Source organism: Erpetoichthys calabaricus, chromosome 15 (assembly GCF_900747795.2).
Source record: "Erpetoichthys calabaricus chromosome 15, fErpCal1.3, whole genome shotgun sequence".
In the NCBI taxonomy this organism is placed as follows: Eukaryota; Metazoa; Chordata; class Cladistia; order Polypteriformes; family Polypteridae; genus Erpetoichthys; species Erpetoichthys calabaricus.
In genome coordinates, this window is record NC_041408.2 from 8708765 (window position 1) to 8726703 (window position 17939).

Consider the following 17939-nt stretch of genomic DNA (forward strand, 5'->3'; position numbering starts at 1 on the left):
TAAGGCGAGGGGCCTCCATGTGAACTCCCAAATACGCCTCACTTTGCACGCCATCACTCTCCATAGCCGTCTCCCAGGTGCATCACACTATACAACGTATCGATTCAATAAGTTCCCCCATGAATTCCATTTAACTGTAGCTGGGAATGATGTCACACTCGAGGTGACCACGTTCCAGTAAATCATTCAGAATACCAATATGGACATGTCCAAGGAAACCTTTGGTGTGCTTACTCCATCGGAACAAACAGCAGTTGATAACAACGCCTTACTCCGTATCCAAACACTCCAAACACTCTAACAACATGTCCGCAGATAGAAGTTGGGACAGTACTGAGTGTGCGGCTAATATAATGACACACCAATAGACCAGAGTGCTAAAAAGCGGTATAATACTACAGCTTTCTTTATACTTGGTGGCGTATGTCGCCATTTTGGACTAACGTCATAATCTGAAGTCGGACAAACTCGGACTTGACAGACCAACCTCGAGTCTCCGAGTTGGAAATCCAACTTGAGGGGCATTCCAGTGGAAAATTCCATCTAGGAACTCTGAAATTCTGACTTCCTATTTCACATGGAACGCACCAAAAAGGTCACAGTTCCTGTTGTATGGTGTATGGCAAGCCAAATTAACATTTAGAGATATCTCAAAATGAATTTTATGATATCTGGAAATGCATTTTAGATATCTCAAATTGAATTATAGATATCTAAAAATACATCTATTTTAAGATATCTAAAAAGAATTGTATGATATCTCAAACAGATTTCAAGATATCTTGAAGTGATATGCTGTACATTTTCAGATATCTGAAATGCATTTCAAGATATCTTAAATGCAATTTGAGATATCTTGAAATATGTTCATGTGCATTTTGAGATATCTCAAATACATTTCAAGATATCTTAAAATACATCTGCAGGCATTTTGAGATATCTGAAATACATTTTCAGATATCTTAAAATAGCTTTCTGCACATTTCAAGACATCTCAAATACATTTTCAGATATCTTAAAGTAACTTCCTGCGTATTTCAAGATATCTCAATTACATTTTCAGATATCTTAAAATAACTTCCTGCGTATTTCAAGATATCTCAAATACATTTTCAGATATCTTAAAATAACTTCCTGCGTATTTCAAGATATCTCAAATACATTTTCAGATATCTTAAAATAACTTCCTGCGTATTTCAAGATATCTCAAATACATTTTCAGATATCTTAAAATCACTTCCTGTAAAATTTCTTATACTTTCAATGGAACTTCCTGCCTATTTTAAGATATCTTGAAATGCATTTAAGATATCTCGAAATGCACAGGAAGTGATTTTGAGATATCATGAAATGTATTTGAGATATCTTGAAATGTGCAGGAAGTTATTTTAAGATATCTTGAAATGTATTTGAGATATCTTGAAATGTGCAGGAAGTCATTTTAAGATATCTTGAAATGTATTTGAGATATCTTGAAATGTGCAGGAAGTCATTTTAAGATATCTTGAAATGTATTTTAGATATCTTGAAATGTGCAGGAAGTCATTTTAAGATATCTGAAAATGTATTTCAGATATCTCAAAATGAATTTGGGATATCTTAAAATGAGAAGGAAGTTATTTTAAGATATCTCGAAATATAATTTAGATATCTTAAAAAGCATTTAAGATATCTTGAAATTCATTGTTGTTTCAGATATCTGAAATACATTTTTAGATATCTAAAATTAATTTCATGATATCTTAAAATGGGTCTCTGCTCTATTTCAGATATCTAACAATGTATTTCAAGATATCTAAAATTGTATTTCAAGATATCTAAAATGCCTTTTAAGATATCTTTAAAAGGACACTCAATTATTTTGAGATATCTCAATAGCACTTTCAGATATCTACAATACAATTTAAGATATCTCAAATACATTTCCAGATATCTCAAAACAGCTTCCTGTCCATTTTCAGATATCTCAAATACATTTTCAGATATCTCAACATCACTTCCTGCTCATTTCAAGATATCTCAAATACATTTTAAGATATCTTATAATAAACAAGAAGTCCCATTGAAATAATAGGCAGTTTTACAGGAAATGATTTTGAGATATCTTGAAATGCATTTAAGATATCTTAAAATGCATGAAAGGTCAATTTAAGATATCTGAAAATTCATTTGAGATATCTTGAAATACAGACACAATTATTTTGAGATATCTGAAACTGTATTTGAGATATCTTGAAATGTATTGCAGATATCTTAAAATGTAAAGGAAAGTATTTTAAGATATCTCAAAGCGAGTTTCAGATATCTTAAAAAAGTAAATTACATTTTAAGATATCCGAAATTCATTTTGAGATATCTCTAAATGTTAATTTGGCTTGCCATAATGGTGGGAATTCAGCACAGAGAAGTGGCCCGGTGCCTTCCTCGTACAGGGACTCACTGGTTCCCGAAAACAAAGCTCATGAGGTGGGATAAGACCCTCTAGATACAGCAGATTGGCCTTTTATGTTTATTCATGTCTACACATTTATGTCACTCCTATGCTATTGCTGAGGTCATAAAGTGCACATTTTACTCCTCCCGCATGGTCCAATGGTTATTTTGCTTAACAAGTCTCTCTTTAAAATGTTGTTTTGTTGACTTATTTTTGGAGATTTTAGAAAAGAAAGAAAATTTGTCCTCAACTAGGACCTCTTTGAGTCCGGAACCAGGCAGGAGGAAACTTGTTCATTGAGTCCTTCAATGGGAGCATTCCTGTTACAGCAATCGACTAAGGGACAGTGCCCTGGGCAGAGGCGTCAGCACATGGTCCCAGATCAGAGACGGAGAGTTGTTCTTGTAGATGATTGAAATTTGAATCACAGTGCTGAGTTATTGCTTACTGTGATTGGTTCACTGGCTTGCATTCCCACTGATTGGCTCAAGAGACTTGGGATGTTTCCAGCAGAAGAGCATAGCCAGCTTGTTTCTACTACACTCTTGTTCTTCAATATCTCTTAAATTCAGCACTAATTCTTTTATGGAAAATCTGTGTTTGTGACAACTGGCAAGTCTTACTGGGTACATGATAGTCAGACAACTTCTTGAGCCATCACCCAGACCCTTTTTGATCCTGGTTGTTCACTTGACCGTTATCTGGTTTCCTGATATGCTTGAACAGGTTTCTGACATTTATTAACCCTTTTTGCACTACTTCTAAGATGCTATATTTTAATGTGGAAAGCATACCAAAACACTTCTATATTACCCATAAATGACTATGGGACCCCTAAATCTCATTTTACATCCACATGCTGTGACCGCCACCCTGCCTCTCCACTCAAATGGCATCGTGAGGGTGATGAGAGGTGCCTGGTCTCCTCCACGCGTGACGCTCATCTCGATTCCCTCAGACTGGAGACTCTTATTTCTCACAATCCCAGAGTCCTTTAGGGGCCTTTTCGCAAACTCTATGCAAGTTTTTCATGCATATCTTACTACAGAGAGGCGTTCATCTTGGACACCCAAATTGGTCAGAATTGTAATCCATGTAAAATGTGCACTTTCAGGTGAAGTTAGCCTTTTGAAAGACATAACCATCCATGATGGTGTTATTCTGACCATGTTCAGAGACGGACATGAGTGTACAGTGTCTCCTGTGAATCTTACATCGTGAAAACCAAAGATCGTTTTTAAACCTTTAAAGTATAAAAGGCCAATCTGGACATGTTTAGCGCACTGTGTTCTCTAAGGCCTTGTCACATTCGCTCCTTCATTACATCGGGGTGTCATTTGCCATTATCATCTTTTGTTTTAGATGCAGACAGGAGATCGGTCTCCACCGTGAACCTTTCAAAGCATGTTGATCCTGTCATTAACAAGCGGCTCTCCTCCTCATCTGCAACATTATTAAACTCTTCAGACAGAGGTATAGTTGATTAAATTGTAGAAATTTGAATTTTTTTTGCTTACACATTTTTTTGTGCATTTGCCTGAATTACCATATTCATGAGTTTAACTCTATAAAATGTCATAAGAAAAAGTAATTTCCTAATTAACTAATGAAAGAGCAGTTAGAAACGTAACCTCAATTGGAAAATTACGCGGTGACCACAATGAATAGATGCCAACATATAATACAAGACGTTTGTGATGGCTTATGGGTAGTTGGAACACGCACGGTACAGCGCTCTGCCTTTAGTCTCGTTGAAGCCAAGGTCAAATGAACATTGACGCTCCGCTGTGGGATCGATCACACCATTGTTGAACAGGCTGTCATAGTGAGTGGGCAGAGGGAGTTCAACTTTCTGAAATTCACTGAAGGATGTTGGCGCATGCAGATCAGTGAACTGTCTGATTGCAAATCTTACGGTACCCCAAGTCATCAGGCACTATGACATGTGCAGATCCATAGCTGATATCTAAATATGCAGCAATAGTGGACAATGTAATCCTTCAGTTTTCTCTGATGAAGGCATTCGCAATGTCGATGTGGACTTCTGTGCACGATGTGGATGGTCGACCAGTTCGAGCTTCATAGGTTACACTTGTGCTTCCAATTTTAAACCTCTCTACCCATCAATAAACTTTTCGTTGAGCCCTGCTTTGCTTGGTACTCTTCTTGCACAAACTTTACGGTACCCCAGGTCATCGTGCACTGTGTGATGTGCAGGTCCATAGCTGATATCCAAATGTGCCACCACAGCGGACAACGTAATCCATTGGTCTTCTCTGATGAAGACCTTTGTCTTGTCGATGTGGGTTTGTGTGCGTGATGTTGATGTTCGACAAGATCGAGTTTCATCGGTTACACTTGTTCTTCCCACTGTCATCGTCTTCTTCCTTCGGTTGCTCCCATTTAGGGGTCACCACAATGGGTCATCCTTTTTGGGGCGCTGTCTTTTTACATCATTTTCTCCCATATTGACTGCCTTCGTGTTCTCCCTCACCACATCCATAAACCTTCTCTTTGGTCTTCCACTATTCCTCGTGGGTGGGGGTTCCAACCACGACATTCTTTTTCCAACGTACCCCCTCCTCTACACGTGCCAAAACCATCTCAATCTATCCTCCCTGACTTTGTCACCAAACTGTTGTACCTGTGTTGTCCCTCTAATATCGTCATTCCTAATTCGGTCATCCTCGTTATGTGAATTTCCCTTTGGGATTAATAAAGTATCTATATATCTCTATCTATCGTTACTCCGAGCAAAAATCATAGAATCTTCAGCTCTGCCTCCTGTTTTTTGGTCAGTGCCATTGTCTCCAAACCGTACAACATGCCTGGTCTCACTACCGTTTTATTGACCTTCCCTTTCACTCTTGCAATTACTCTTCTATCACAAATCACTCCAACCACTCTTCTGCACCCAGCCTGTCCGGCCTGCACTCTCTTCTTCACCTCTCCACCGCACTCTCCGTTGCTTTGGACTGTTGAACCCAAGTATTTAACTTTGTCTCCTTTCACCTCCTCTGCTCCTTGCAGTCGCACCCTTCCACCACCTTTTGTCTCATTCACACACGTACTCCATCTTACTCCTACTGACTCTCATTCCCCTTCTCTCCAGTGGGTACCTCCACCTCTCCAGGTGTTGTCTACTCTCACTGCAGATCACAATACGATTCCCGCTTTCTACCCATCTATAAACTTTTTGTTAAGCCCTGCTGTTTTCACTTCCATACTGATCCGATATCATTCGGTGAATATCAGCAGGTTTCACTCCCTCTGCCCATAGAAATCTCACTTATGGAATGTTCTTCGTGTTCGCAGAGCGTCCATGTTCATTAGACCTTGGCTTCAACTAGATTGCACTGTACATGCTCAAACCACCCATAAGCCATTGTGAATGTGTCATATTGTCTTAGCTTCTATGCGATGTGGTCACCTTGTAATTTTCAAATTGCCTTTAATTTTTGGTTGACCTTCATATTTTAACTTTGGTTAAGTCTAAGGTTGTACATTAGCAGCCATTTTAGACTAAAAACTTTGCAGCCTGCTCTTTGAAGTAAGGAGAGGCTTCCCTAGCAGGCTGCTGTTCTCCGTTGAGAACATAAATGTGAAATCATTAATCCATAAAGCTAGATTTATAAGTGGGTGAGAGCCAAATTAACAAATAAATAAATAAATAAATAAGATATAGTGTGCTGTTTTTATGTTTGACATTGTTTCTAATAACTTCCTAAACTTGCATAAAGGTATTCCTGCTAATCTGGAAAGAAATCGTTTTATGTGAATTATTCATGTGCTATAATTTTGTCCATATTTTTCATCCATGTCTCATAACCTGTGTTCATAAATGCTAAAAGTTTTAATTTGCTTTACTTTTTAACATTGCACTTTTACATGTTTTTTATTATTATTAATTTTAAGCGGTAAATTAAGAAATGACTTTTTATTTCAAAAACTCTGTTATAATTACTGGCTATTACATTGCCTAGAGAAAATCATCCTACCCCTTTGAAATAGTCGTTTCTTTTGTCTTCCAGCCTGACATCAAAACTCATTTCCAGCTTTATTTATGCATTTTCTGTTAATAACATTCAAATAATTCCAGGAGGAAGCAAGAAAATTGGATGCCGTCATGAAAAATCAAATCCCCCTCCATCCCCTCCAGGGGGCGCTCTTTCTTGGAGCACTTCTAGCTACCAGTTGATTCCACCACGGTGTGCTAAGGAGTGCCTCTGGGGGGCTTTTCTGCCCACTGCTATCAGGCAATTAAATGCTTCTGCCCAATGTACTTGTTCGTTTTTGTTTTTACTTATTTATTTACTTGATTGATTGATTAATTGTCCTGCGAGTCTGTATCCTTGTATTTTTTATGTTTCCTCTGCTGTATGCATCTGAATTTCCACATGGCATTAATAAAGTTTTATCTAATCTAATCTAGTCTAATAAGAACAAGTTGGTTCAATTTGCAGATGATACCAAAATACAGTGCATCCAGAAAGTATTCACAGCACATCACTTTTTCCACATTTTGTTACGTTACAGCCTTATTCCAAAATGGATTAAATTCATTTTTTTCCTCAGAATTCTACACACAACACCCCATAATGACAACGTGAAAAAAGTTTACTTGAGGTTTTTGCAAATTTATTAAAAATAAAAAAACTGAGAAATCCCATGTCCATAAGTATTCACAGCCTTTGCTCAATACTTTGTCGCTGCACCTTTGGCAGCAATTCCAGCCTCAAGTCTTGTTGAATATGATGCCACAAGCTTGGCACACCTATCCTTGGCCAGTTTCGCCCATTCCTCTTTGCAGCACCTCTCAAGCTCCATCAGGTTGGATGGGAAGCGTCGGTGCACAGCCATTTTAAGATCTCTCCAGAGATGTTCAATGGGATTCAAGTCTGGGCTCTGGCTGGGCCACTCAAGGACATTCACAGAGTTGTCCTGATGCCACTCCTTTGATGTCTTGGCTGTGTGCTTAGGGTTGTTGTCCTGCTGAAAGATGAACCGTCGCCCCAGTCTGAGGTCAAAAGCGCTCTGGAGCAGGTTTTCATCCAGGATGTCTCTGTACATTGCTGCAGTCATCTTTCCCTTTATCCTGACTAGTCTCCCAGTCCCTGCCGCTGAAAAACATCCCCACAGCATGATGCTGCCACCACCATGCTTCACTGTAGGGATGGTGCCAGGTTTCCTCCAAACATGACGCCTGGCATTCACACCAAAGAGTTCCATCTTTGTTTCATCAGACCAGATAATTTTCTTTCTCATGGTCTGAGAGTCCTTCAGGTGCCTTTTGGCAAACTCCAGGCGGGCTGCCATGTGCCTTTTACTAAGGAGTGGCTTCCATCTGGCCACTCTACCATACAGGCCTGATTGGTGGATTGCTGCAGAGATGGTTGTCCTTCTGGAAGGTTCTCCTCTCTCCACAGAGGACCTCTGGAGCTCTGACAGAGTGACCATCGGGTTCTTGGTCACGTCCCTTACTAAGGCCCTTCTCCCCCGATTGCTCAGTTTAGATGGCCGGCCAGCTCTAGGAAGAGTCCTGGTGGTTTCGAACTTCTTCCACTTATGGATGATGGAGGTCACTGTGCTCATTGGGACCTTCAAAGCAGAAGAAATTTTTCTGTAACCTTCCCCAGATTTGTGCCTCGAGACAATCCTGTCTTGGAGGTCTACAGACAATTCCTTTGACTTCATGCTTGGTTTGTGCTCTGACATGAACTGTCAACTGTGGGACCTTCTATAGACAGGTGTGTGCCTTTCCAAATCATGTCCAGTCAACTGAATTTACCACAGGTGGACTCCAGTGAAGCTGCAGAAACATCTCAAGGATGATCAGGGGAAACAGGAGGCACCTGAGCTCAATTTCAAGCTTCACGGCAAAGGCTGTGAATACTTATGTACATGTGCTTTCTCAGTTTTTTTATTTTTAATAAATTTGCAAAAATCTCAAGTAAACTTTTTTCACTTTGTCATTATGGGGTGTTGTGTGTAGAATTCTGAGGAAAAAAATGAATTTAATCCATTTTGGAATAAGGCTGCAACATCACAAAATGTGAAAAAAGTGATGCGCTGTGAATACTTTCTGGATGCACTGTAGGTGGACTGGCAGATGCTCTGGAATCCATTGAATCATCACAGAGGGGCAGATTTGTGGACGGTGAAATGTAATGTCAGTAAATGTAAAGTATAACACATAGGAAGGGATTCATAAAGTTTAATCTAATCTCATCTAAAAGGATTCAACCAGAGTGGAGCACATGATATTATCTGTCTTGACTTTCAGAAAGCATTTGATGAGATGCCACATGAGAGGTTGGACATCAAACTAACAGAAGTGTCAGCTCAGGGGGTGGAGTGTAGATGAGTGCAGAATTGGCTCAGACACAGGAGGCAGAGGGTGATGGTCTGAGGAGCCCCATCAGAATTAGCTGATGATAAGAGTGGTGGCCAGCAGAGGTCAGCCCGATTTTCGTTCATTTGATTTGCAAACAAGTCACTACCCGAAAATTAGTCTAAAGATTTGCATGCATTTCATTTGTGAATGAGTGCTAGAGCTTCCTTATTCTTTATAAGTCGCAGTTACAGATCGATGACAGTACTGTAAAGTGCTCTATAAATGGGATTGACCACAAACCATGGAAATGAAGTTTTTATTACTGAAAACCCAGACTGCATTTTTAAAATCTATTCGATATGTGTAATTAATCTGATTTGCATGCAGCTGTGAAATTATGAATCCACCCATCTACCCAAGTCTTTGAACTGCGGTTGGTGCAGGATGAGTCCCTTTGACAGTTCTGAGGGTTGCTCTTCCCACTATGGCCTCACATCTTGATTGTGGATTGCGATTTAGATAGCCTGAATGTTCTGTCCTTGTATAACATGTCTGGTTTATTTGTGCAGCTCTGCAGAAAAGGATTTCAGCTTATGACCGACTTCATCTGCATCCTCCTAGCAGAGTCAAGTCCTCGCAAGATCTACGGCAAAATGTTTCAAGGGGATATAAGTGTACTTAAAACAACTTTTAATTTCACTTGCTTTCATGCTTTTGTCTAAATGAAACTGGCTGGAAAATTAAAACGTAGGTTGGAGTAGTTACGTTACATAACAACTATGTTTAAAACCCACTGGTTTCTCCTTGCCGTATTTAAGTTACACTGGGAGAATTTATTTAGAAATAGTCAAGCGGGCTTGGGACAGATCACCATGTTACCCAGCAATTTGAATAATGGTACTATATGATGGCTAGCTATGTTACACATGTAAAATCCAAGTAACCAATATAGACCTCTTTTTCTTCTTCTTCCCATTCATCTTTTCCTCACTTCTGTTTGGGATCTATGATAGTTTGAAATTGCAATGAATAAAAGCAATCTCAATTCTTCTTCCTCTTCATCTTTTCCCACTTCTATGTGGAATCGATGTCCTTGATCGGCCCTCTCCAAACAGCTCTGTCATGCATTCCCCTCCCAAGTCAGACCCCTTTTTCCTTCAAATCTTTTACTTTATCCATCCATCTCTGCTTTGGCCTCCTGCACTTTCTCTTCCCTTGGACTTCCACTCCCATCACTCTTTTACTGGCATATTCGTAATCTCCCCTCATCACATGTCCGTACCCCTTCAGCCTACTTTCCTGTCCTTTCTTAGGATAGTCACTTTTGTTCTACATCAGATTGTCTCATTCTATCCTTTATCGTAACTCCACACATCCATTTCCACATTCTCATTTCTGCCACATCTAATGTCTTCTCCTGCACTCCCTATACTGCCCATGTCTCGGCTACATACATCATTGCTGGTCTTAAAAATCTGACCTTTATACCATGATACCTTCATCCAAACGTTCCATCCACACTGCACTCCAGGGATTATCCCTAAATCTAATTGTCCATCTTGGTCTACCACTGATCCTGGATACTTAAACTTCTCCACTCTTTTCAAAAGCTCTCCCTGCAGGCTAACTCCCGAATCCTGATCATCATTAAACCACAAATATTGTTGTCTTCTTCCTATTTCTGTTCAGCTCTCCATCTTTCAAAGCCCTTCTCTGTTCTTCCAACTTCCTCTTCCATCAACAAAAAGCAACATAGACCTCATGGTTATTTATTTGATACATGAGTTGTCCATGTGGCCTGGTATGATAATACTCTCCCGATCAATCTCCTTCCTGGTGGCTTTTTCCTCTTCAGATAAAGCTGCTCATCTTTGCCTCATCCTGTCGACGTCACTCGTTGAACTCATCACTCTTACAGTCAAACTGTTTTGCTGGAAAAATGCAGCGGCGGTCGCTACTGTATTGGCCTGGTTTAGCGACTCTGGCCTAGTCGTGTCAGGGCTTTGGTCTGCCATCATGCATGTCGATTTATCGTCATTTTTACTCATCCTGTGCCCACCATGCAAAATTGTTGGTCATTAGCGTTACAGCTATAAACCTCGATCACCTGGATGCACTGCTGTTGTCGGTGTATAATGTAATTCTAAAGAAAAGGCTGATAAGACCAATTTTTTTTTTATTTTAAGAGCTTTATTTGGTATTTTTATTATCATTTTCAATTTTTTGACCCTTCTATTACATGTGCTGTCTATTTTTACATTTTTCTTCCTAGCCCTAGCAACTGGGTTGATGCACAGATACGCAGACACTTGTGGATGTTGAGAAGATAATAGTGCGTTTACCCGCATGTTCTTTACACATATGCCATGGAATCCAAGGAACACTCTGTACACCTCCACGATCAAAATGTGGTGAGGCAAAGATTAGGACAAGGGGATAAAAGCATTTCTACAGTGTTGAGTGTTCCCAGTAATATACTGGACTCAATAATTGTGAAATTAAAGTTTTGAAGCCACCAGGACTCTTCTATGAGTTAGTCGTCCAACCAAATTGAGTTACCGAAGAAGAAGGGCCTTGGTCAGGGAGATAATGAATAACTGAATGGTCATTCTAACAGAACTTCAGAAGAAGTTTCACTATCCTTGTCCAATTCATATTATCATCACTATCGCTTGATTCATCTAATGGTTCAGATTAAGTTTGTTCTAAAACTGGCTTTACACACCATTGTGCTGAGGTTGAAGGCTCTGCCCCGCTCATGAATATTGATGAGTTGCCTTAGAGTGGCACAATGCATACAAATATTTTGTTTTGCAGCATGATGTTCTTTCATCCACTAGGTGGCAGCTGAATACTGTCCCGAGCATTTAAAAATGTAAAGCAGATCATTACACGTCACCATGAGCCTCACTCGGGAATAACCGTAATTACAGTAATCCCTCCTCCATCGCGGGGGTTGCGTTCCAGAGCCACCCGCGAAATAAGAAAATCCGTGAAGTAGAAACCATATGTTTATATGGTTATTTTTATATATTTTAAGTCCTTATAAACTCTCCCACATGGTTTCTAACTATTCCCCGTACAGTTATACAGCATAAACCCTTTATTTTCTCTTAGTTATTAGGTAAGATTCATTGAAATTATGTATGTAAACACAGTTTATATACTACTCACAAACATACGTATCGTATATCATTGAGGAGTTTTATTTAATACGTAATACAGTTTTAATCATATTGTAATTGAGTAGGTAATATAAAAATACGTGAAAAATCTATAACATGTAAATGCTGTACATAAAACCAAAATGTTATTTTAAAGATACTGTAGAGCGTCTCCGATATCACATTTGTTACATCCATTACGATAGACAGGCCACCGGCAATAAATACCAACAATGCAAGGAAAAAATCGTTCAAAATGTGTGCACAGTTACAATAAATGTACATACATGTACTAAGTACGTAGAAAAATAGTTTTGGGTACTCACCAACTTGTCAGATAACGATGACATTTACTGCACTGTCACAGCTGTTCTAAAGGAGCCTCTTCACGTGACTGTGTAGCACCGCCGTCGTCTTCTTCCACTGAAGGCGTACTAGGCAGTGTTTTGCGTGTAAGGAACATCGTGATGGGCAGTTGCTGGCGCTGCTTTTTCATTTGTGTAAAGAGGTTCCTATACACTTCCGTGGCGCCGTCAAGAGCATTTTTAAATTGCAAAGAACGAATCATTTGCGGGTCCCATTCTTCAACTGACGTCTGGAGATCGTTTGCCATTCGTAGAATGGTCGCGAGACGCTCGAGAGTTAGCACAGCACCCAGGAGCTTAACTGTGTGCTCTGATTGGGTAGCTTCTCAGCCATCCGCCAATAGCGTCCCTTGTTTGAATTCAAATGGGCAAATCAACTGAGGAAGCACACTTACTGTAGACCGCAGACATCCGCGAAGCAGTGAAAAATCCGTGATATATATTCACATATGCTTACATTTAAAATCCGCGATGGAGTGAAGCCACGAAAGACGAAGCGCGATATAGCGAGGGATCACTGTACGCAGAATTCTGAGTCTGAGTCACGCTTGGAGGTAATGCCAAGGAGGTTCATTTATTTCAATGTAGTAGTCACTGTTAAAAACAGTAAAACATCTTGGTCCTAAATTCGTATAAACATTACCATAAAATGACACAGTTTTAATTGCAAAGACGACTTGAATTCTGTGTATTCACTTACAATTAATCAGTCGGAGTAAATGAAGAATCCCATTTTACATTGAGGGTGGCATTACGTCAAGGGCCTAATTGGCATTCTGGCTTTGTATTTTCAGTTCATTGAGTTGAACTTCTTTCTAAAGTCTCAAACTCACTGTGCAGTTTTCACCGGACAAGCCACTTGGTGATTTCCAGGCCAGTTTCATTTCTCCAAATGGCAATGACCGCTTAATGCTTAATGCGAAAATTCGCTTCACATGCCAATGTGTTCAAATGCAAAGCTTGCACAGCCTACTGCTGCATCATGGGGTCTGTCTGCTTTGGAATTTCAGCAGCAATGTTTGGAGGAATCATTTGACAGAAGGGAGATCGGACTCCTCAATGGCGATGTGACAAGTTCACCTCCACTCATGGCATGGGCTCGAGAAAATTTTTACTTGCTTTCCGTTGCTGATTGGCATTAATTTTAATGGACTTTGCGCCTCACGCTGCCTATCATTGTATGCCTCTGCCGGATGCTGGCGTAAGCCCAGATGTTTCCGTGGAACACCCTTAACGCGTTTCTTTGTTAATTGTGCAGCTCGTCGCCTGCAGCTCACTCCCTGGGAAAGCAATATTGTCAGCCGGCTGCTGACGCCAACTCATTCCTACCTGGCGAGAAGTAAGAGTGCTGCGTCCTTGTCCGGGGAAGCAGGTATGCTCACACTTTTACTACATTTATGTCTTTATTTTGTTTTTTATTAAAGTAAATTTACCATCCTCAAAGAGGATTTTAATATTGAAGAAAAAGTAATTACAGAGGAAATTCCCTTGTTAAGTAAGGACAGAAATACAGCCGTATGATCATCTGACACAGGGGGCCACCAAGGGTGCTGTCATCGTAGAGGTGTGCACTTCAGACACCGAGATGGTGGGGTTGTAGAAGTATTATAATATTGTCTGTGGTAAGTACACCAAGGGTCAGTCAGTTGGTCATTAAGCTATGATCATAAAGAGTGGGCACCCTTAGTAAAAGTAAACCCGCGTGTGCCGAGTTGTCAGACTCTGATGATACGGAGTGTGCGCCATTACCCCCTGGATACCATCTGTTAAAATAAAAGTGCTCACACTCCATTCACCGCGGGGCACGCTTGTGGTATATGTCACTTGTGCTGTTGTACCATGTGGAGCGCGCTCTCCTTAAAGTCTGCAGTGTATGCACAAAGGGGAGCCGTTTACACTATTGAAGGGGTGCGTGCGCTGGTCTTCAAGGGGGACACATCCACTATATTCGATTGGTTTTAATAAGAGGGTCTTAGCAATAAACAACACTCTGGGATCTCAGGTTTAAGAGTGGAGGGGACAGAATCAGATGCAACACAATACTCTCGGGGGCAGTGGATAAGTGTTTAGAGAAATTGCACTTGTAGATCAAACGGTTGAGTTACGAACTGGTTTAATCCAGACCAGGGTCACTTGGAGCCTATCCCAGCTATTAGCATGGGGTGCAAGGCAGGAACAAACCCTGGACAGGGTGCTAGTCTATCGCAGGGCAGCTTAGCGTCACCAAGTCACCTAACCTGCATGTCTTTGGACTGTGGGAGAAAACCCACGCAAGACACGTGGAGAACATGCCAACTCCACACAGGGAGCGCCGGGGACATGCACCCTGGTATCCTTACCTCGAAGCAGCAACACTACCATTGTGCCACTGTGAAAAGTAATGGGATTAAAATAAATAACAAAACACTACATTGTGAGGGGGTCCGGCTCGAAGTTTTACTCATGAAGGTAACAAGCTAACCATTCAAAATTACCAAAAAGGCCAATCGTGGAAGTAGAGCACAAAAACAGATCAGTAAAATATGCCCGGAGTAACAACGTTACCAAATTTAGTGCAGATAAAACAAACGGTCCTTCTTGAGCAATCAAATGTCAGCTTTTGCTTTCGAAACAAGACCTTTTCTTTATATAAATGTGAATAATATTCAAATAGCGACGTTTGATCTGACAGCCCAAACCCCGTTATCACTTCATGTTTATCGCATTTGTCCCCCGCCGAGCATGTCTGGAACGCAGTCGGGCGACTGTGAGTGCACACGTAGAGAAGGCATGGCACGCCACTCCACAAACGCATGTCCAGCATCTCTTCTTGTCCGTACCAGAATATGTGCCAGGGGTTATTTTCGCCTGTGGCGGATACTCCGAATACTAATTATTGTGCATTTCACGTGTGTAACTGAGCTGTATTTCTAATCCTGATAAGTCATTTTTGCTACGTGAACACGTAGCACGTGCTTTGACATCTCCGGTCTTTCTTTGGTGTTGCAGTTTCAATGGCCTGCAGTGTGTATGTATTCATAGATGTACAGAACTAGCAAAATACCAGCGCTTCACAGCAGAGAAGTAGTGTGTTAAAGAAGTTCTGAAAAAGAAAAGGAAACAATTTAAAAATAACGTAACACGATTGTCAATGTAAATGTCGTAGGCTTATTTTAGTATTGAGAGTGAATTTGATGATTGTAAAGAGTTTAATTTATGATTGTAAATGTCGTGTATGAGAAATGTCCATTTTTAGGATGTCAGGATCTCTTTGTAAACGACGCCCTCGGGCTGTAAAATGACCAAGCTGTCTGCTGAGCTCACTCTTGAGCATGTTAACGTACAGTCGGCCATGTGAGAAGCAATCTTGTGTCGAGTCAATGGCGACCTTTTTTAGAATCTGGCCCCGTGACACATTTATTGTCATAGCGAAGCAGACCCTTACTGGAAATTGGAGACATTTGAATTGGAATGGGAGGTCAGAGGGTATGAGAGGGATGCAAGGAATAAATCCAGTCTCCCCTGAGCCAGTGCCAGTGAAGATGGTGGCCTCAATGAGGTTCTTGTGCAGAGATGTGATCTGAAGTCTGGTGCCGTTACAAAGTTTTGGCGTGTAGTAACATAATTTGTGTGCCAACCTTCAAAAGTAGAGTATGCTGAGGCATGCCCGGATGATTAAGAGTGTGAAGAAACTAAATGAAAAGGCAGGAAGACATGAAGCAAGGCCAACAATAACAGGCTTGAAGTGGTGGAGTAAAGAAGAAGGGAGCAGTGAGCACGACGAACAGCTGAGGAAAGTAAGGAAGCGAGTGAGGAGGCACACGAGTGCGCAATGTCGTTAATGTATAGAGGCAGGGAGCCAACCACGTGGTAGGTGTGCGGAAAAAGGAAGGGGGACCGGGGGCGGCCGTTGTGCATCTCTGCCGTGAAATAAATCGTCTGTTAATGAAAATAAGGAATGAAACCACCAAAAGGAGAGGTCAGTTCCAAAAGTTCCTTACGGCATAATAGTGAGAACTGCCAAAAAGAAGACGTTATTTTCGAAAGTTCGTTATGGGGCATGGCGCTAAATGAAACATACTTAACATTTGTAAGTACGGTGTAAAGGATGAGCACGGGAAATATTGGCTTCTTTCGTATATTGGAAATCGCAGAAATAGTGAGGAGGAGTTTCCCCATCTATATATACAGTTTAGGGGGTACACCTGTTTCCCCCCTTGGGTGTTGCAATAGGACATGAAACATACCTAACTTTTGTAAGTACACTGCAAGTAATGAGCACGCGGAATTTCATTTTCCCACCTTTATGGAAACTGGGAGAATTAGTGAGGAGTCAGTGAGGGCTTTGCCTTTTATATGCATAGATGTGTGTGTATTGTACTATTCTACATTATATTTGTACCTCAGACGTGGACAAATGTGTTGGTCCCCTTAGAGCTCATAGAAAAAGTGCCATATGCCTACCGAAAAGTAACATTGGAAATGAAAAGCCATTGTCCCGTGTCCCTGCACGCTTTTGAGATGTCATCGAGAAAAGCAAAGCAAGTGCGAGAAGAAATCAAGTGTTGCTTATTCTACAAACACGAGGGGCGTTCAGAAAGTTTCCTCACTTATTTTTTAACTCTATCTATTTCCATCCATCCATCCATTATCCAACCCACTATATCCTAACTACAGGGTCACGGGGGTCTGCTGGAGCCAATACCAGCCAGCACAGGGCCCAAGGCAGGAAACGAACCCCGGGCAGGGTGCCAGCCCACCGCAGCTCTATCTATTTAGAATTTCACTTTAAATCACTTCTCTACATCGTCACCTTCCTTTGCGATGCAATTTTCCCAGCGTCATGCCAACTTCTTAATGCCCGATTACTTCTCCTCTCACCTTCACCGTTTCCAACGAAAGTGCATAAACTTTTTGAATGTCCTTCACATCTTCTAAATTGGCCTGGACACATTTGTTGGGACCCCAAGAAAAAGTTTTCAAACTAGTTGTTTTCTTGAATTCGTATCACGCACACACACGTTTCCAAATCATGCAATCAGACACTCAGCCGATTTCAATGCAGACAAGTCGTCCTTCTGCTGTTTGGTGTCATCGTGTGTCCCACACTGAACCAGACGAAGCACAGGAGAGAGCTCTCTGAGGAGATCAGAAAGAAAATGACAGACCAGCAGGTTAAAGGCAAAGGCTAGAAGACCACCATCTCCAAGCGGCTTGATGTTCCTCTGACAACAGTTATAAATATTATGAAGAAGATCAAATGACTGTAGCCAACCTCCCTGGATGCGGTCACAAGTGGGAACTCAACCTCAGGATGGGCAGAAGGATAGTGACAATGGTGGACAAAAAAGCCAAGAACAACTTGCAAAGAGATACAAGCTGAGCTCTAAGGTCAAAGGTCCATCAGTGTCTGATCGCACCATCTCTTGAATTTTGAGTGACAGTGGGCTCAATGGAAAAAAAAGAAGTACATCAAAAAGCCAGACTGGAATTTGTTATAATGCACATTGATAAGCCACGATGCTTCTGGGAGAAGGTCCTTTGAGAAGAAGGGCCAATCTGGAGCTTTTTGGCAAAGTCACGTCAGCTCTGTGTCCGCAGATGAAAAAATGAAAGAACACCAGAGCTACTGTGAAACATGGAGGAGGCTTGCTTATATTTTG

The 17939-nt window shown here is 41.0% G+C and overlaps 1 protein-coding gene across 7 annotated transcripts in view; it reads left to right on the top strand.

Moving 5' to 3' along the window:
• map7b (microtubule-associated protein 7b) overlaps nucleotides 1-17939 on the top strand; it is a 100600-nt gene that overhangs the window by 51487 nt on the left and 31174 nt on the right. For 2 of the 7 annotated variants that reach the window (XM_051919282.1, XM_051919283.1), the window contains 3 exons: nucleotides 3797-3907; nucleotides 9338-9442; nucleotides 13556-13669. In XM_051919282.1, coding sequence (XP_051775242.1) covers nucleotides 3797-3907; nucleotides 9338-9442; nucleotides 13556-13669 — 330 coding nt within the window. The remainder of the gene's footprint in view (nucleotides 1-3796; nucleotides 3908-9337; nucleotides 9443-13555; nucleotides 13670-17939) is intronic. The other 5 variants (XM_051919284.1, XM_051919286.1, XM_051919287.1 and 2 more) reach the window with 3 other exon arrangements.